Source organism: Somniosus microcephalus, chromosome 10, assembly GCF_052327205.1.
Source record: "Somniosus microcephalus isolate GS21.2 chromosome 10, FLI_Smic_1.0, whole genome shotgun sequence".
NCBI lineage: Eukaryota > Metazoa > Chordata > Chondrichthyes > Squaliformes > Somniosidae > Somniosus > Somniosus microcephalus.
Window position 1 is genome coordinate 152,904,357 of NC_140996.1, and position 21,666 is coordinate 152,926,022.

At 45.3% G+C, this 21,666-nt stretch overlaps 1 protein-coding gene across 2 annotated transcripts in view; it reads left to right on the forward strand.

Moving 5' to 3' along the window:
* Positions 1 to 21,666, forward strand: part of LOC147111767 (PC3-like endoprotease variant B) — a 780,400-nt gene that overhangs the window by 458,368 nt on the left and 300,366 nt on the right. For both annotated transcript variants that reach the window (XM_085998973.1, XM_085998974.1), the window contains exon 11: positions 148 to 261. In XM_085998973.1, coding sequence (XP_085855099.1) covers positions 148 to 261 — 114 coding nt within the window. The remainder of the gene's footprint in view (positions 1 to 147; positions 262 to 21,666) is intronic.

Genomic DNA, 21,666 nt, shown 5'->3' on the forward strand with positions numbered 1-21,666 from the left:
CTGCTGGGACTACATTTTGTAATGCACGTGACTCCACACGTAGGATAATGCAGACTTAAGGAATGCTGAAGCTGAAAATTCAAAGCCAGCTTATTTATACCAAAATCAGATGATCTAGTTTATTTACAAATCTCTTTTCTTAATTAGACCCAGTCTCACATGGCGAGATGTGCAGCACCTGATCGTTCGAACCTGTAAAATCTCTGACCCCTTGAACAAAGATTGGAAGATTAATGGAGCGGGTTACCACATTCACCACAAGTAAGAAACCAATTCATGGAAGGATTTTTTTTAGTTGTGTCTTCATTGCGTAAGGAGTTTTATTATAACTAGATTCGGCTGATTGAGTTGGAGATGAAGATAGAGAGAAATCTTCTAGTTTCCAATATTACACATATGTTCCTGTTGAACTTAACATTAGAGTTTTTAGTCTGCCGTAAAAATGAAACTGTTTCCTGCAACTGAACTGCAATGGGTTTTTTTTTAAGTGTAATTATCTATGCACATATGTTTTAGCTTTATGGCTAGAAGTGACTAGTTTTCATTGATTTGTTAGGTATGTTTCATTGCTATGGGAGATTAGCACTTCGACATTTACTATAAGCAGAAAGTCACTCCACTATAATAGAAATGTCATGCCAGTCGTACATGATACCAGAATTGGAGCATTAGAATTTTGTTACTGCGATTTGCTATATCCAAACTCACTATAAAAAGGTTCATTGTAGTATATAAATACATGATATGTCCTGAGTCTTTAGAACTTTTCAGCACTGAGCTTTTTCATTTATTTTGCAAGTAGTTTGTTTTAACTTTGATGAGGAAAAAAATTGTGGGATGTTCCTGCCTAAAATATAATATCCAATGTTAAGAGAGAAGCAAAGTTTAAAGCATACTGGGCATTATATTAAATGTACTTGTTTGATAGGTTAGAATCTAAGGGGGCGATTTTGTCAATGGGGGTGCATTGGAAGCGGGACTGATGCTTGTCGGGTTTTAGTCCCGCCTCCATCGACTTCTGGCCAACCCATGCTATTTGCCCTTGATTGACCTTGTTAAGCCTGCCTAGCGGGTTTAGCAGGCCAATTAAGGGGAAGCTGGTTACGGAGAATGTCAGCACATGATGTTTCATCTGTCAAAAATTTTTGACAGATGAATTATCATCATTTAACAGCTCTGTGAAGCTGTCAAACACTGACATTCTCTGTTATTTGATGAGTCCTTGCACTCAAGACTCATCAAACCTCTTTTGTGAGCAGAAATGAGATGGATGTTGCATCGGAGAATGCAGCAGCCACCTGTCATCTCTGCCACATCCCCAACTGTTGAAGTCTGCAGGAAGAAACAAAGGTAAGTAAACATTTTCTATCACTTTACATTCACCTCACATACTTACCTCTCGACTTGCACCCATCACTTACCTCCACAGTGCACTTTTGCCCCCCGCAGACCCACTGCTCGACTCGGTGATCCTGGTGGGGTTTCTACCCTCCTCACTGCTTACTACGTTTCAGAGTTTTATATCATCTGAAAACTTTGACATTATGCCCTGTGTACCCAAGTCCAGGTCATTAATATATATTAAAAATAGCAGTGGTCCCAACACCGACCCCTGGCGACACCACTGCACACTTCCCTCCAGTTTGAAAAACAACTGTTCACCACTACTCTCTGGTTTCTATCCCTTAAGCATTTTTGTAGCCATGCAGCCACTGCCCCTTTAATCCCATGGGCTTCAATTTTGCTAACAAGTCTATTATTTGGTACTTTAACAAATGCATTTTGAAAGTCCATATACACAACAGCAACCGCACTACCCTCATCAACCCTCTCCATTACTTCATCAAAGAACTCAATCTTTGACAAATCCGCGCTGGCTTTCATTTATTAATCCATATTTTGCCAATTGCCAATAAATTTTCTCTCGGGTTATTATCTTTAAAAGTTTCCCCACCACCGATGTTAGGCTGACTAGCCTATAGTTGCCAGGCTTATCCCACTCTCCTTTTTTGAACAAGGGTGTAACATTTCCTTCAGTCCTCTGGCACCATTCCCATATCTAAGGAGGATTGGAAGATTGTGGCCAGAGCTTCCACAATATCCATCCTTACTTCCCTTAGCAACCTAGGATGCATCCCATCCGGACCAGGTAACTTTTCTACTTTTGAGTGCTGCCAACATTATTAGTACCTCCTCTTTATCTATATTTATCCTGTCTAATTTCTCTACTACCTCCTATTTTACTGTGACATTGGCAGAATCCTCTTCTTTTGTGAACACACATGCAAAATACTCATTTAATACCTCAGCCATGCCCTCTGCCTCCATAAGAAGAGTTCCTTTTTGGTCCTTATTCTTTCACTATTTATATGTTTATAAAAGACTTTTGTATTCCCTTTTATGCTACCCGCTAACCTATTCTCATATACACTATCTTTGCCCCTTTGATTTCCTTTTTCAGTTGTCCCCTGCACTTTTTGTATTCAGCTTGATTCTCTAATGAAATATGAACCCAACATTTATCATTAGCCTCCTTTTACTGTTGCATTTTAATCGTTATGGCCTAGAAATTTGACTGCGACAAGAAAGTTGCCGGTGTCACTGTATGCTCGGGTTAACAGCCGCTGAAAACCATCGCACTGGTAGAAGAGAAAAATTCACTCTGGCGATTAAAGATTTTTAGCCCAGTGCTAAACTCACCATGTAAAGCCCTCCTGGTGGAGTTAGTGCAGGTATCGGTGGCGAAGTTGGCGTCCAGAAGCGGCGTTCCATCTTCCAACAGCCTTTGGAATTGAGGCAATGAGTTTGCTAAGTATTGTGGGATGTTAAAAGGATAATGGATTAAAAGGGCAATGGCTTCTGAACAAATAAAAATAAAAATGAAGTAAAAAAATGCAGTTTTCAGCCCTTACTGCCTTTTGAAAAAGATTTAACATTAAAAAGAAGTCCCAAATGGGAGTCTTCAGCTCTTACAGCTGAATTCCGTTCGGCACCTCAAAAAAGGAGAAAAGTACTTCAGCACTAAGACATAGAAACATAGACGATAGGAGCAGGAGTAGGCCATTCGGCCCATCGAGCCTGCTCTGCCATTCAATGAAATCATGGCTGATCATCCAAACTCAGTACACTGTCACTGCCTTCTCCCCATATCCCTTGATCCCTTTAGCCTTAAGAAATATATCCAACTCCTTCTTGAATATATTTAATGAATTGGCCTCAACTGCCTTCTGTGGTAGAGAATTCCACAGGTTCACCACTCTCTGGGTGAAGAAAGTCCACCTCATCTCTGTCCTAAATGGCTTACCCCTTATCCTTAGACTGTGACCCCTGGTTCTGGACTAACCCACCATCGGGAACATCCTTCCTGCATCTAGTCTGTCTAGTCCTGTTAGAATTTTATAAGTTTCAATGAGATCCCCTCTCATTCTTCTAAACACCAGCGAGTATAAGCCCAATTGACCCAATCTCTCCTCGTATGTCATTCCTGCCATCCCAGGTATCAGTCTGGTGAATCTTCACTGCACTCCCTCCATGGCAAGAACATCCTTCCTCAGATAAGGTGACCAGAACTGCACACAATACTCAAGGTGTGGTCTCACCAAGGCCCTGTACAACTGCAGCAAGACATCCTTGTTCATGTACTCGAACCCTCTCGCTGCGAAGGCCATTTGCCTTCTTAACCGCCTGCTGCACCTGCATACTTACCTTCAGTGGCTGGTGCACAAGGACACCCAGGTCTCGTTGCACTTCCCCTTCTCCCAATCTATTGCCATTCAGATAATCTGCCCTCCTGTTTTTGCCACCAAAGTGGATAACCTTGCATTTATCCACATTATACTGCATCTGCCATGCATCCGCCCAATCACCCAACCTGTCCAAATCATACTGGAGTTTCTCGGCATCCTCCTCACAGCACACACGCCCACCCAGCTTTGTGTCATCTGCATACTTGGAGATATTACATCTAGTTCCCTCATCTGGACCATTAATATATATTGTGAGTAGCTGTGGTCCGAGGACCGATCCCTGCGGTACTCCACTAGTCACTGCCTGCCACTCAGGAAAAGATCCGTTTATTCTAACTCTTTGTTTCCTGTCTGCCAACCAGTTCTCTATCCAAGTCAGTACCCTGCCCCCAATCCCATGTGCCTTAATTTTACACGCTAATCTCTTATGCGGGACCTTATCGAAAGCCTTCTGAAAGTCCAAATACACCACACCCACTGGTTCTCCCTTATCTATTCTACCAGTTACATCCTCAAAAAATTCCAGTAGATTAGTTGAGCATGACTTACCTTTTGTAAATCCAGGTTGACTTTGTCTGTCCTGTCATTGTTTTCCAAGTGCTCTGCTATTACATCTTTTATAATGGACTCTAGCATTTTCCCCACTACCGATGTCAGGCTTATCGGTCTATAATTCCCCGTTTTCTCTCTACAACCTTTTTTGAATAGTGGGGTTATATTAGCTACCCGCCAATCCATGGGAACTGTTCCGGAGTCTATAGAATTTTGGAAGATGACCAGCAATGCATCTACTATTTCTAGGGCCACTTCCTTAAGTACCCTAGGATGTAGATTATCAGGCCCTGGGGATTTATCAGCCTTCAATCCCGTCAATTTCCCTAACACCATTTTCCTACAAATACTGATTTCATTCAGTTCCTCCCTCTCATTAGACCCTATGTTCCCCGACATCTCTGGGAGGTTATTTGTGTCCTCCTTTGTGAAGACAGAAGCAAAGTATGTATTTAATTGGTCTGCCATTTCTTTGTTCCCCATTATAAATCCCCCTGACTCTGACTGCAAGGGACCTACGCTTGACTTCACCAATCTTTTTCTCTTCACATATCTATATTTCCCTACAAATACTGATTTCATTCAATTCCACCCTTTCATCAGACCCTATGTTCCCTGGCATTTCTGGGAGGTTATTTGTATCCTCCTTTGTGAAGACAGAACCAAAATATGTATTTAGTTGGGCTGCCATTTCTTTGTTCCCCATTATAAATTCCCCTGATTCTGACTGCAAGGGACCTACGCTTGACTTCACCAATCCTTTTCTCTTCACATATCTATAAAAGCTTTTACAGTCAGTTTTTATGTTCCCTGCAAGCCCACTCTCATATTCTATTTTCCCCTTCTTAATTAATCCCTTTGTCCTCTTTGTTCAATCCTAAACTGCTCCCAATCCTCAGGATTATTGCTTTTTCTGGCCAATTTATATGTCCTCTCCTTAGATCTTGTGCTATCCCTAATTTCCCTTGTTAGCCACAGTTGAGTCACATTTTTTGTTTTATTTTTATGCCAAATTGGGATGAACAAATTCTGTAGTTCATCCATTCGGTCTTTGAATGTTTGCCATTGCCTATCCACCGTCAACCCTTGGAGTGACATTCCCCAATCAATCCTACCCAACTCGCGCCTCAGACCATCGTAGTTTCCTTTATTTAAATTTAGGACCCTAGTCTCTGAGTCAACTGCTTCATTCTCCATCTTAATGAAGAATTCGATCATATTATGATCGCTCCGACCCAAGGGGCCTCGTACAACAAGATTGCTAATTAATCCTTTCTCATTACATAATACCCAGTCTAAGATGGCCTGATCTCTGGTTGGTTCCTCGACATATTGGTCCAGGAAACCATCCCGTAAACACTCCAGGAATTCCTCCTCCACAGTATTGTTACTAATTTGTTTAGCCTAATCTATATGTAGATTAAAGTAACCCATGATCACTGCTGTGCCCTTATTGCATGCTTCTTTAATTTCTCTTTTAATGCCATCCCCAACCTCCGCCTTACTGTTTGGAGGTCTATATACCACTCCCACTAACGTTTTCTGCCCCTTAGTATTTCTCAATTCTACCCATACAGATTCCACATCATCAGAGCTAATATCCTTCCTTACAATTGTGTTAATCCCTTCTTTAACCAGTAATGCTACCCCACCTCCCTTTCCTTTTTGCCTATCTTTCCTGAATATCGAATACCCCTGGATGTTGAGTTGCCATCCTTGAGCCACGTTTCCGTAATCCCAACCAAATCATATTCGTTTACCTCTATTTGCGCAGCCAATTCATCCACCTTATTACGAATGCTCCTCGCATTAAGACACGAAGCCTTCAGGCTTGTTTTTTTAACATTCTTAGACCTATTAGAATTATTATTTACTGTGGCCACTGTTATGTTCATTAATAAATAGACATTCTTATTATGAACACAGCTAGCTTTTGCTAGTTACTTTTATTGAGCACATGTGGACTTGTACAGCATCTTGTAGAGGCTTCCATCTTGACTGCTGCCTTGTGGGTAGCCTAGCCTCATGGGTAATGTAGTCTTAATATATATAAAGCTGGGTAGTGTAGTCTTATACATACAGCTCTACACAGCTCTACTGCTCCACCTAGTGTCCACCACAGAATGACATGCTATTGATCACTACATCCCCCTTTCTTTGATGTTTAACAAAATCAATATCAATCAACTTTCAAGAAAACAATAAAGATAATATCAGTAACACTTTTGTTAGTGCTCTATAAACATAAACATTTTCAAAACAGTCAACACATTTTCAAAGCTTTACATTGTACTCAAAGATTAAGTCTATCAGGCTATTTTACTTCACGTGTGGGTCTTCTCAACACAGGTAAGTCTGATGTGTCTTCATGAGATTGTTCTGGCGGTGAATGACAAGATGCAGTTGCGGCATTGTCATCAATCTGCTCTTGTATAGATCGAGGTCTCCTTGCGATCTTTGCTTGGAGAGGGTTTCAGTGTTTCCTTCACTCTTCATGCCAGAACTCTCAATGTAGTCAATGCACTCTCGAAAAACTGCTGGCAGCTGGATCCCATCATACAGCATAGTCCTCTCAGCAGCCTCGGCTAATGGAACACCAAAGATTGGCCTGAGGGAAGAAGGAGTATCCACCAGAACTGCTTCCTGCTCTGGTGCAGGCTTCTTCTTTTTCTTTTTCTCTTTCCACTGCTTGACAACATCTGCTGCGGTTATATCTTTGGACTTTTTCTCCTTGTGTTTTTTCTCTTTGTGCTTAAAGTCTTTTTCTTTCTTCTTGGAGAAACTAGGCTTTTTGAAAACATGGATACCCTTTGGCCTTTTCATCCTTGATGGGCTCTCTGCTTCATCACCTGAGTCATCTGGTCTGCTTATGGCACAGTTTATACGGTAGACTCTCTTGACCAGTTCTAAGCCTTCACAAGCTTTGTCACCTAGTGTCGAATCAAGTCTTTCAGCCACAACAGAAAACATGAGATGATGCACTTTGTCTTTGACTGTCACTTGAGTCTGCATACACCTAAGCTATCTATTTTCTGTCCATTATAGTCCTTCAGTAGTACTGACTTTTTCTGTATTTTGGGCTTTTCTTTCATATTTTTTATGTCACTCATACTGATTAAGTTTGCTTTTGCCCCAGTTTCAATGTAACTAATGCTCCATTTATCTGCAGTGGGATCATCCATTTGTCCTCTTTTACTGCATTAACTTTATGTTCAGCATTGTCTATTTCTGAGGGCTGCACAATTTCTGTATCTTTTTTGATATCGTCACATGACACCATTCCTACAAAAAATGTCTCGCTTAAATCAATGTCCTCAATCACATTAATTCGTTGCCCTTTCGTCGTTTTTACTTTTGAAAAGCATTGTTTGGCAAAGTGATTCTTTCCATTACACTTTGTGCACATTTTTCCAAACGCTGGGCATTGTCTTAACTGGTGTTTGTAACCACAGCGTTTACAATTAAAAATTTCATCCTCCGATTGCTTTTCATTTCTGTTCTGCCCACGTTTCTTCCCCTTGTAGGACACAGCACCGACAGCAGCATTATCACTCATTACATTCGCAGCATTATTGATTTCACTGAAAGTCTTCACGTGATTTCGAGCTAGCTCGCTGGCTTGGCATATTTTCACCGCATTTTCCAAATTTAGTTCGGTTTCTCTCAACAGACGTTCCCTGACTTTTTTATCATGAATACCAAACACAATCTGGTCACGAATCATGGATGCTTTGAGCTCAGAGAAATTACATGTCTGTGCTTTCAGTTTCAGATCAGTTATAAAGCTATCAAAAGTCTCATTTTGTTGCTGTGTCCGAGAATGGAAGATGTATCTTTCATACGTCTCATTCTTTTTGGGAGAGCAATGTGCATCAAATTTTTTTAGCACATCTTCTAATTTTTTTCTGTTCTCCGCTGGATTAAATACAAATGTATTAAATACCTCTATCGCCTGTGGGCCTGCAACCATAAGCAGCAACGCTATCTTCCTTGCGTCTGGCTTCGTACCGAATCCGATGGCTGCAATGTAGAGTTCGAATTGCTGTTTAAAAGCCTGCCAATTGTAGTCGATTTTTTCTGTGAGATTCAAACGCTCTGGTGGCTTCAAATTCTCCATGTCGCTTTTCACAATTTTCAGCAGAGCTTCACCACCCTGGTACCATGTTATGTTCATTAATAAATAGACATTCTTATTATGAACACAGCTAGCTTTTGCTAGTTACTTTTATTGAGCACATGTGGACTTGTACAGCATCTTGTAGAGGCTTCCATCTTGACTGCTGCCTTGTGGGTAGCCTAGCCTCATGGGTAATGTAGTCTTAATATATATACAGCTGGGTAGTGTAGTCTTATACATACAGCTCTACACAGCTCTACTGCTCCACCTAGTGTCCACCACAGAATGACATGCTATTGATCACTACAGCCACGTTTGATTTAAACCGTTGACTTCTCTGACTGCCACTTTTGTTTTTCTCCTTCCTATCTTTTGCTTTTATCCTTGTTTACCTTTCCTCTGTCTCCCTGCTCAGGTTCCCAACCCCCTGCCATTTTAGTTTAAACCCTCCCCCAGTGCACTAGCAAACACTCCCCCTAGGACATCGGTTCCAGTCCTGCCCAGGTGCAAACCATCCGGTTTGAACTGGTCCCACCTCCCCCAGAACCGGTTCCAATGTCCCAGGAACTTGAATCCCTCCCCCTTGCACCATTCCTCTAGCCACGTATCAACTACCAACAATCTATACCAATCATGAGGCACACCTCTTATTCCTAGCTTAACCTAACTCCCTTGGAGGAGATGTGCTGGCCATTCTTTGCAGGGGTATGACTTAGTCCTTGGCCAGCAGTGGGGTTGAAAGGATACAAGATGCTGGTATCCTCATATGTTATCCGCCTTCTCTCATTCACCTCTTGCTTTCCCGCCCTCCCCTCACCACAACTCCACCTTTGTGCCTTCGTCAGTTCACACACCCCAGAAATGCAGCCTGCCCAGCCAGTGGGTGACCAAGAAGAGGGAGAGGAGAGTGAAGAAGAAACACCATCACTTGATTTCACACTCCCAGTCACCAGCTCCTCAAGGTTGACCAGCAAGGTCACTTGCAGTGTCCCCCACTGAAAGCCTGCAGTCTTCCACCAGCCATGCTGCAGCCACTGGAGTAGCACTGCATGACATCTGTAGGATAGGGAAAGGCACACACAAGATAGTCACTAAGGGAATGCATAAGGGTGATGAATTGATTTCTTGATGTCATAATTGATGGATAGTTGGATTGGAAAGTTTGCTTTGTGGTGGCTTTTATTTCAGCATTGTGGGCAAGAGGACACTGTGATGGTCAGTAACAGAGGGAAGGTAAGATGTGGGACAAATGCTGAAAGTGCAATTGGGGTTGCGGTCATGGTACCACAGGCAGATGATTCCATCACAGATATCCTGGCCAGAAAGGGGCTGTTTGGGTTGCATCCTTCCTTCTGCTTCCTCCTCTTTGGCTTTTTCCTCTTCTGTTTCTTCCTCTTCCCTCTGCGAGCGGATGCTGTCAATCTGAAATAAAAGCATAAATTGCTGGAAATACTCAGCAGGTCAGGCAGCATCTTGACCTGAGACATGAACTCTGTTTCTCTCTCGACAGATGTTGCCTGACCTGCTGAGTATTTGCAGCATTTCAGGCAATAAATTGCAGATCACTGCACAGAAAAAAATTCCGCGTGTCGCCTCTGGTTATTTTGGCAATTACCTTAAATCTGTGTCCTTTGGTTACCGATCCTTCTGCCAGGGGAAACAGTTTATCCTTACTTACTCTAACAAAACACTTCATGATTTGAACAAATCTATCAAATCTTCCTTTAACCTTTTTTGCTCTAAAGAGAACAACCCTAATTTCTCTAACTGAAGTCTTTCATCCCTTGTACCATTCTAGTAAATCTCCTCTGGACCCTCTCTGAGGCCTTGAAGTCCTTCTTAAATTGTGATGCCCAGGATTGGCCACAATACTCCAGCTGGGGCCTAACCAGTGTTTTACAAAGGTTTAGCGTAACTTCCTTGCTGTTGTACTCTATCCCTCTATTTATAAAGCCAAGGATCCCTTATGCCTTTTTAATACCTCAACTTGTCCTGCTACTTTCAAAGACTTGTGTACATACACCCAGATCTCTCTGTTCCTACACACTCTTTAAAATTGTACTGTTTAGTTTATATTGCCTCTCCCCATTCCTCCTACCAAATGAATCACTTCACACTTCTCTGTGTTATATTTCATCTGCCATGTGTCTGCCCATTTCACCAGTCTGTCTATGTCCTCCTGTGGTCTGTTACTATCCTCCTCACTGCTTACTACATTTCAGAGTTTTGTGTCATCTGAAAACTTTGACATTATGCCCTGTATACCCAAGTCCAGGTCATTAATATATATTAAAAAGAGCAGTGTTCCCAACACTGACCCCTGGCGACACCACTGCACACTTCCCTCCAGTTTGAAAAACAGCATTGCCGGACCTCGGAAAATGGCGGACGCCTTGGAACCTGCCATCAGCTGGTGAAAGATCTATGGCTGACGTCTTTTTGCTACATTTTGCTAGTCACGGGTGGCGTAAAGCTCCTGAATTTTTAGCCCATATAGACTTTAGTTATCCAAGGAGCTCTAGCTTTGATTACACTTCCTTTCCCTCTCGTGGGTATGTGTCTAGTCCGTACTTGAGCTATCTCTTCTTTGAAGGCCTCCCATTGCTCATTTACTGCTTTACCTGTTAATCTTTGATTCAAATCCACCAGGGCCAGATCCTTTTTCAACTCATTGAAATTAGCCCTCCCTCAGTTGAGTATTTTCACACTTCATCTTTCCTTTTTCTTTTCCGTAACTACTCTAAAGCTAATGATACCTTAATCACTGTTTCCCAAATGCTCTTCCACTGAAACATTCTCCACTTGCCCCACTTCATTCCCCAGCACCAGATCCAGCACTGCTTCCTGCCTCACTCAGCTGGAAACACAGAGGCCTAGAAATTGAGTTTTGGCGCAGCCAGGGCTTTAGCGCCGGAAGTTAGTGCCGGAGCTAAGTCGCGCTGTTCGGGCCCAAAATTCACCAATTCTGCGCCCAAACGGCTGCCGGCGCTGCTGAGAGCTGTTTGCGCCTGAAAACTGGCGCTACGCGCTGAATATCGGCGCTATTCTGGCGCTGCGGCGCCCGCTGCGGTGCGGCAGGTTCGGGAAGTGCAGGCCTCCTCCTTCCCTTAAGGAGGAGCTGCCTGCACCCGGCCGCGGCCCGCAAAAATCTTTTTAAAAATGAGCCCGGCACCTCGGACAAGTGCCGGGCTTGCTTCTGTTCCGGGGGGGGGGGGGGGGGGGAAGTCCGGGGAGGGAGCTGCGGCCAGGCGGCCAGCGGGAAAGCGGCCGGCCGCCGCGGTGCCTTTAATGCGCCGGCGCAAACTCATGTAAGACTCTGTTGCCAGAGTCTTAGTTGCGGCTGCCACGGGCGAGGCGGCCGCAACTGAATTTCGGCGCTGGGGCCCGTCGGCATGGCAACCGGGACGCTGCGCACACCGATGACGTCATCGGTGCCGGCGCAGCGCTACCGGTCTACCGCGGCGGAAGGGCCCCAGGCAATTTCGGCGCCGGCGCCAATTGCAGCGCTAGGCCCTCTAGCGCCGCAAAATCGGCGCTAAGGGCACTGAATTTCTAGGCCACAGTTTTTTTTATTCGTTCATGGGATCTGGGCATCGCTGGCAAGGCCAGCATTTATTGTCCATCCCTAATTGCCCGTGAGAAGGTGGTGCTGAGCCGCCTTTTTAAACCGCTGCAGTCAAGAAAGTTCTCTTGTACATATTTCAGATATTCCTCCCCCTCTTTGCATTTTACACTGTTATTTTCCCTGTCTATATTAGGATAATTGAAGTCCCCCATTATCACTACACTAAAGTTATCTCGGGGGCGATTTTGCCGCGTTGGAGGCGGGACTGCTGCTTGTCGGGTTTCAGTCCCGCCTCCATCGACTTCTGGCCAACCCACGCTATTTTCCCTTGATTGACCTTGTTAAGCCCGCCCAGTGGGCTTAGCAGGCCAATTAAGGGAAGCCAGTTACAGAGAACACCAGCGCATGACGTTTCATCTGTCAAAATGAATTGTCATCGTTTGACAGCTCTGTGAAGCTGTCAAACGCTGACATTCTATATTGTTTGATGAGTCCTTGTATTCAAGACTCATCAAACCACTTTCTTTAGCAGAAATCAGATGGTTGTTGCATCGGAGAATGCAGCAGCCATCTGTCATCTCTGCCGGTGAGATGCGAGACTCTTCGCATCCCCAACTGTTGAAGCCTGCAGGAAGAAACAAAGGTAAGTAAACATTTTCTATCACTTTCCACTCACCTCACATACTTACCTCTCCACACTTGCACCCATCACTTAATTTCACAGCACACTTTTGCACCCCTCCAACCCCCGCAGGCCCACTACTCGCCTCGGTGACCATGGCGGGGTTTCCCAACTTCGGGAAGCCCACGCCTCTGATGTAAAAATGGGTATAATTCTCTTAACTGCCTGTTAACCACCTGTTAACAGGCAATTAAGTGGCTGTAATCCCCTTCCCGCCTCCAGGAGACGGGACCCGGCACGGGTCAGCTACCCGCCTCCTGGCAAGATGGCACGGAGGCGGGTTGGAGGCCAGATGGGTACCCGCCCCCAGATTCTGCCATTTTCTCAGCAGTCCCGCCTCCATACCCGCCTCCCCAGGGCTGGCAAGATCGCGCCCCTCATCTTTCTGAAATTTGACTGAAAAATTGCTCCGCTATCTCCTTCCCACTATTTGATGGCTTATAGTTTCGGATAAAGGAGAATTTCGGATTTCGGAAGGTGGGTCGGCGGGGGTCGGCGGGGGGTTGTGTGCACGACTTACGCTGACGCTCAGCGTAAGTCAGTCGGGGCCGGCGGGGTACGCGGGGGGGGGGGTCGGCGGTTGTCGGGGCTGGCGGGGTCCGCGGGGGGGTCGGCGGTTGTCGGGGCTGGCGGAGTCGGCGGTTGTCGGGGCCGGCGGGGTCCGCGGGGGGGTCGGCGGTTGTCGGGGCTGGCGGGGTCGGCGGTTGTCGGGGCTGGCGGGGTCGGCGGTTGTCGGGGCTGGCGGGGTCGGCAGGGGGGTCGGCGGGGGGTCGTGCGCACGACTTACCCTTTATCCGAACTTCCGCAACCGGAACCCTCTAAAAACCGAAGGTTTTTTCGTTCAGCGTAAGTCGTACGCACGACTTACGCTGAACGAAAAAACCTTCGGTTTTTAGAGGGTTTCGGTTTTCGGAAGTCCGGATAAAGGGTAGTCTACCTGTATACACCCAGCAGCGTAATAGCTCCTCTATTGTTCCTTAATTCTAACCAAATAGATTCTGCCTTTGAACCCTCAAGTAAATAATTCCTTTCCAGTGCTACAACAGTATCTTTGATCAATACTGCAACCCAATGTTCCCGTTAAGCACTGTGTAGCACTCTGGAGGTCCTGCACAGGCCGCGCACCAGCTTGTATGTGAGAAAAATCGCACATGTGCAAACATATGGCTGGGCCACGCAGCCCATTAAAGGCCCGCGAACCGAAAAAAAAAATGGAACATTGCTGCCACCCCCTACTTTTTTTGCTTCTGTCTTTCTAAATGCATTGTAACCAGTCTTCCCCTTGTTTGAGCCAGGTATCCTATTATTGTCACTATATCATAATCCCATGTTGCTACCTGTGCCTGCAGTTCACCAACGTAACCACCGTGTATTTACGCTCATGCACTCTAAACCCACCTTTGTCTGCCTCGCATTTCCCCCCCATCGGATCTCACCTATTTCTGAACTATTCTTTATTGTAACACTGTTTGTCTTTCTCAGTCCTCTGTGCATCTTGTATCTCCTCTCGAAAGCTTCATCCTAGTGCCCCTCCCCCTGCCAAATTAGTTTAAGTCCTCTACCATAGCACTAGTTAACCTCCCTGCGAGGATATTTGTCTTAGTCCTGTTGAGGTGCAACCCATCCGTCTTGTACAGGTCCCTCCTGCCCCAGACCTGGCCCCAATGCCCCAGGCATCTGAAGCCCTCCCTCCTGCACCATTTCTCCAGCCACACGTTAACCTGTGTTATCTTACTGCTCCTGTACTCTCTAGCACGTGTCACTGGGAGTATTCCAGAGATTACAAGCTTTGAGGTCCTGCTCTTTATCTTCCTCCCTAGCTCCTGAAACTGTCTGTAGGCCCTCAACTTTTTTCCTACCAGAATCTGGGGGTGGGTACCCATCCCGCCCCCAACCCGCCTCCTTGCCATCTTGCCAGGAGGCGGGTAGCTGACCCGCGCTGGGTCCCGTCTCCTGGAAGCGGGAAGGGGATTACAGCCACTTAACTGCCTGTTAGCAGGTTGTTCCCCTTCCCTCTGCAAAATTTCTGCACCCATTCAATGATGTCCTTTACCCTGGCACCAGGGAGGCAACAACCATCACAAAAATAAGTTTCCAGTGGATTCTGTAGCTTTCATTCAAATAACATAAGAACGTAAGAAATAGGAGCAGGAGTAGGCCAATCGGCCCCTCGAGCCTGCTCCGCCATTCAATAAGATCATGGCTGATCTGACCCTAACCTCAAATCTACTTCCACTCTCCATCCCACCCGAACCCATGTGATCTCCCGGGAGAGGCGAAAAACCAGATAAAAACCCAATGACCAATTTAGGAGAAAAAATCTGGGAAATTCCTCTCCGACCCATCTAGGCGATCGAAACTCGTCCAGGAGATCATTCTGTCCTTGTATTTCCTGCAGTACTTACCTTCTGTAAAAGATGATCTCCACCCCAGCCAGGAACAGGCCCAATTTACTCTTGAAGGACTCCTAGCTGGCAGCCTGTTCCCGAGGTCTCCACTAATCCCTGTGCATAGAACCATCTCCTGAAATCTAACACAGAATTAGAACACAAGAAGTAGGAGCAGGACCAGGCTACACGGCTCCTGGGCCCGCTCCGCCACCCACAGGGTCATGACCGATCCGAACCTAGACTCATGTCCAATTTCCTGCCCGCTCCCCATAACCCCTAATTCACTTTACTTCTAGGAAACTGTCTATTTCTGTTTTCTGGGGCAGCAAATTCCACAGACCTACTACCCTCTGAGTGAAGAAGTTTCTCCTCATCTCAGTTTTGAAAGAGCAGCCCCTTATTCTAAGATTATGCCCCCTAGTTCTAGTTTCACCCATCATTGGGAACATCCTCCCCGCATCCACCCGATCAAGCCCCTTCACAATCTTATATGTTTCAATAAGATCGCCTCTCATTCTTCTGAACTCCAATGAGTAGAGTCCCAATCTACTCGACCTCTCCTCATATGTCCACCCCCTCATCCCCGGGATTAACCGAGTGAACCTTCTTTGTACTGCCTCGAGAGCAAGTATGTCCTTTCTTAAGTATGGACACCAAAACTGTATGCAGTATTCCAGGTGCGGTCTCACCAATACCTTGTATAACTGCAGCAATACCTCCCTGTTTTTATATTCTATCCCCCTAGCAATAAAAGCCAACATTCCATTGGCCTTCTTGATCACCTGCTGCACCTGCATACTAACTTTTTGAGTTTCGTGCACCAAGACCCCCAGATCCCTTTGTACTGCAGTACTTTCCAGTTTCTTGCCATTAAGATAATAGCTTGCTCTATGATTTTTCCTGCCAAAGTGCATAACCTCACACTTTCCAGTATTGTATTCCATCTGCCAAATCTCTGCCCACTTATTTAGCCTGTCTATGTCCCTTTGCAAGTTTTTTATGTCCTCTTCACTCACTACTTTCCCTCCTAACTTTGATATGTTACACTCGGTCCCCTCCTCCAAATCGTTAATATAGATTGTAAGTAGTTGGGGTCCCAGCACTGGCCCCTGCGGAACACCACTAGTTACTGATTGCCAGTCTGAGAATGAACCATTTATCCCAACTCTCTGCTTTCTGTTAGATAACCAATCCTCCACCCATGCCAGAACATTATCCCCAATACCGTGATTTTTTATCTTGAGCAATAATCTTTTGTGTGGCACCTTGTCAAATGCCTTTTGGAAGTCTAAATACACTACGTCCACTGGTTCCCCTTTATCCACCCTGTATGTTACATCCTCAAAGAACTCAAGCAAATTTGTCAAACATGACTTCCCCTTCATAAAACCATGCTGACTTTGTCCTATTAAATTATGTTTATCCAAATGTCCCGTTACTGTCTCCTTAATAATGGACTACAAAATTTTACCAACCACAACTGTTAGGCTAACTGGTCTATAGTTTCCAGCCTTCTGCCTACTACCCTTTTTAAATAAGGGTGTTACATTAGCCGTTTTCCAATCTGCCGGGACCTTTGCTGAGTCCAGGGAGTTTTGGAAAATTATTACCAATGCATCCACAATCCCTACCACCACTTCCCTCAAGACCCTAGGATGTAAGCCATCAGGTCCAGGGGATTTATCCGCCTTGAGTCCCATTATTTTACCAAGTACCAAATCCGTAGTGATTTTAATTGTATTTAGCTCCTCCCTCCGAGAGACCCCTCTTTGTCCAGTGTTGGGATATTCTTAGTGGCTTCTACCGTAAAGACTGAAACAAAATATTTGTTCAGCGTTTTTGCCATCTCCATGTTTTCCACCATTAATTTCCCAGTCTCATCCTCTGAGGGACCAACATTTACTTTAGCCACACTTTTTCTTTTTATGTAACTATAGAAACTCTTGCTATCTGTTTTTATATTTTTTGCGAATTTACTTTCATAATCTATCTTCGCTTTCTTAATCAATCTTTTAGTTATTTTTTGCTGTCTTTTGAAGTCTTCCCAATCTTCTATCCTCCCACTAGATTTGGCTACCTTATATGCCCTTGTTTTTAGTCGGATACTTTCCTTAATTACTTTACTTAGCCACGGATGGCTGTCATTTCTTTTACACCCTTTTTTCCTCATTGGAATATATATTTTTTGAAAGTTGTAAAATAACTCCTTAAATGTACACCACTGCTCATGTACCGCCTTACCCTTTAATCTATTTTCCCAGTCCACTCTAATCAATTCCGCTCTCATACCTTCATAGTCTCCTTTATTGAAGCTCAGTATGCTTGTTTGAGATCCAACCTTCTCACCCTCTAATTGAATATGGAATTCAACCATGTTATGGTCACTCATTCCAAGGGGATCCTTTACTAGGACATTTTTAATTAATCCTGACTCATTACACAGGACCAGATCTAAGGTTGCTTGCCCCCTGGTCGGTTCAGTTACATACTGCTCAAGAAACCCATCCCTAATACACTCAATGAACTCTTCCTCAAGGCTGCCCTGCCCAATTTGATTTGTCCAGTTAATATGATAGTTAAAATCCCCCATAATTATAGCTGTTCCCTTATTACAAGCCCCAACTATTTCCTGATTAATACTCCGTCCAACAGAGTTACAACTGTTAGGAGGCCTATAGACTATGCCCACTAGTGTTTTTTTCCCCTTATTATTCCTTATCTCCACCCAAACTGTTTCACTATCCTGATCCTTTGACCCAATATCATTTCTCTGTATTACAGTGATTCCTTCCTTTATTAACATAGCCACCCCACCTCCCCTTCCTTCCTGCCTGTCCTTCCTGATTGTTAAATACCCTGGTATGTTTAATTCCCAGTCATGGTCACCCTGCAGCCATGTTTCTGCAATGGCCACAAGATCATACCCATATGTAGTTATTTGTGCCGTTAACTCGTCCATTTTGTTACGAATGCTACGTGCATTCAGATAAAGAACTTTCAAATATGTTTTGTGACACTTAGTTCCTGCTTTTTCCCCTTTTACTACTTTACCTTTTACTCCATACCTTCTGTCCCTTCCTGACATGCTCTGGTTTTTAATTCCCCTGCTGCTACCTAGGTCTATGACCTTCTCCGTTGTCATTTTTATTATTTGCTCTCTAGAAACCTCCCCCCCACTAATTAGTTTAAAGCCCTCTCTACAGCCCTAGTTATATGATTCGCCAGGATTCTAGTCCCAGCACTGGCCAAGTGAAGTCCATCCCAACGGAACAGCTCCCTCTTGCCCCAGTACTGATGCCAGTGTCCCAAGAAGCAAAACCCATTTCTCCCACACCAGTCTTTGAGCCACGCATTTAACTCTTTAATTTTATTTATCCTAGCCAAATTCGCTCGTGACTCAGGTAATAATCCAGAGATTATTACCCTTGAGGTTCTGTTTTTTAATTTGCCCCCTAGCTGCTCATGCTCCTTTAACAGAACCTTCTTCCTTGTCCTATTTACGTCGTTTGTACCAACATGGACCACGACAACTGGATCCTCCCCCTCCAGAAGAGATATCCTTAACACTGGCACCAGGCAGGCAACACAGCCTTCGGGACTCCCGCTCTCGACTGCAGAGAATCCTATCTATCCCCCTAATGATACTATCCCCTACCACTACAACATTTCTTTTTACTCCCCCCTCTTGAATGGCCCCCCGTTCCATGGTGCTGTGGCCAGGTTGCTCATCCCCCCTGCAGTCCCTGCTCCCGCCCTCACAGGGCGTAAGAACCTCGAACCTGTTTGACAAGAGCAAGGGCTGCGGCTCCTCCAACACTACCTCCTGGATCCCCGTACCTGCCTCACTCAGAGTCACACCGTCCTTTCCCTGACCACGGACTACATCTGAATTAATTAATTTCATAGGTGTGACTACCCCCTGAAACATAGAGTCCAGGTACTTCTCCCCCTCCCTGATGTGTCACAGTGTCTGAAGCTCGGTCTCAAGCTCTTTAACATGGAGCCTGAGTTCCTCTAGCAGCCAACACTTATCGCAAATGTAATCACCGTGAGCCTCAATGGGGGCCATCGGCTCCCACATTTCGCAACAGTAACACATCACCTGTTCACCCATTTCGATGTAAGTAATTAAATTTCTTATTATTAGTTATGAAGACCCTCTGCCCCGATATAGATGATGAATATCTCACCACTATTTAATAGGACTTACCAACTTATAAGGTATAACAGAGAAGGAAGAGGACCTACCAACCAGCTGATCACCTACCTCCCTTTTGAATGCTGTCTGTGGGGCCTGTAAGGTTGAGTCGTCTCACTGCTCCGCTTCCACAGTGCTGGCTAAGTCTGAGAGTGGGAAACAAAACAGGACAGAAACACCCCCTCCCCTCCCACTTGCCCAAACTTTTCTCTCACTTACCAAACTCTCGCTTCACTGAACGCCACCACACTCGCGCTGCCGCACTTGGCCCGCCCCTTTTTAAACCCGGATTCTACTTCCGGTTTAAACTCCCCAGCAGTTTAATTTACTTTAATAAATTAAACTTACTTCAGAAAATTAAATTATCCCTTCACTTAAACTCACTAAATAAACTTAAATAACTTTTCTCTCACTTACCAAACTCTCGCTTCACTCAACGCCACCGCACTCGCGCTGCCGCACTTGGCCCGCCCCTTTTTTCCTGTCTTTCATTAAATTACTTAGAAATCACATATTCTAGTGCTGGATGACTCCATGCTATACAATAGTTACACAATATATGACTGTTTAGTGGTGTGGTACTTCAAAGAAATGAAACTCACCAGTAAATTTGGGCCCAATATTTATACACCTCAATTCAGTAGCATTGTTCACAATGTTCTTGAAACATAGAAACATAGAAGATAGGAGCAGGAGTAGGCCATTCGGCCCTTCGAGCCTGCTCCGCCATTCAATGAGATCGTGGCTGATCATCCAAATTCAGTACCCTGTCCCTACTTTCTCCCTATATCCCTTGATCCCTTTAGCCTCAAGAAATATATCCAACTCTTTCTTGAATATATTTAATGAACTGGCCTCCACCGCCCTCTGTGGCAGAGAATTCCACAGGTTCACCACTCTCTGGGTGAAGAAATTCCTCCTCATTTCAGTCCTAAATGGCTTACCCCTTATCCTTAGACTATGACCCCTGGTTCTGGACTCCCCGGCCATCAGAAACATCCTTTCTGCATCTAGACGTGATATGATTGTGGCATTAAGCTGCTGTTTTGTTGCTCTGCTTTCAGAAACTTGTATTAGGCAGTTCCTCAGTCTCTAAACGCTTTTGGGGTTTCAAAGGCTCCCTTAAATGTGTTTAGTGATTGGGGATTAGCAGATTTGGTAAATAGCCATTTTGAGTGCAGCACCAGATCATTTCTCTTCAGCAGCCCCACATACTGTTCTTACTCATCAATTTCCTGTGGTGTTACAGCCTCTTTTCAGTGGTAGCACTGCAGCACTTGTACTGGGAGGTGGGAAGGGAAATTCGACAGGAAGAATGCGCAGATGTATGATTTTTAATATATTACTCGTGTTACATGCGGGGACTCGGACTCAATACCAAGTGTAGTCTTCAGGTGAAACGGGATTAGAGGAAAAAGGATAATTGGATGAGGGCTGAGGGAGGATTATGAAAATTGAGGCCAGAGACAGAAGATGGAGCAAGGTGGATGGGAGGGAAAAGGATGAGTAGGATTAGTAGGCATGGGGAAGAGAATGTAGAGCTGACTTAGAGACTGGGGCAGGTGGAAGGTGGAGCACAGTTAGAGTATGTGAGGAGAGAAGGAGGAACAAGGTTAGAGGCCTGGGCAGAAACAGAACCAGAGGATAACCAGGGGCAGAGAAGTGTTAGGGAAGAGAGAATAATTTGCTAGAAAATGCCTGAGCAAAGCTCAGAGGAAATGACTGCACTGTTGTGGCACGTGACACCAGTATGGTAAGCTTGGCTAGAAAGGAAGAGAAGGGAAAAGTGAGAGAAAAGAGGGAGGGGATCCATAAGAACATAAGAATTAGGAGCAGGAGCAGGCCATACTGCCCCACGAGCAGGAGCAGGCCATACTGCCCCACGAGCAGGAGCAGGCCATACTGCCCCACGAGCAGGAGCAGGCCAAACTGCCCCACGAGCAGGAGCAGGCCATACTGCCCCACGAGCAGGAGCAGGCCATACTGCCCCACGAGCAGGAGCAGGCCATACTGCCCCACGAGCAGGAGCAGGCCATACTGCCCCACGAGCAGGAGCAGGCCATACTGCCCCACGAGCAGGAGCAGGCCATACTGCCCCACGAGCAGGAGCAGGCCATACTGCCCCACGAGCAGGAGCAGGCCATACTGCCCCACGAGCAGGAGCAGGCCATACTGCCCCACGAGCAGGAGCAGGCCATACTGCCCCACGAGCAGGAGCAGGCCATACTGCCCCACGAGCAGGAGCAGGCCATACTGCCCCACAAGCCTGCTCCACCATTCAATAAGATCACTTTTACATCAACTGCACTTTCCTGCAATATTCCCATATCTATTGATCTCAGCCTTGAATATATTCATCAACTGAGCCTCCACAGCCCTCTGGGGTAGAGAATTCCAAAGTTTCACAACCCTCTGA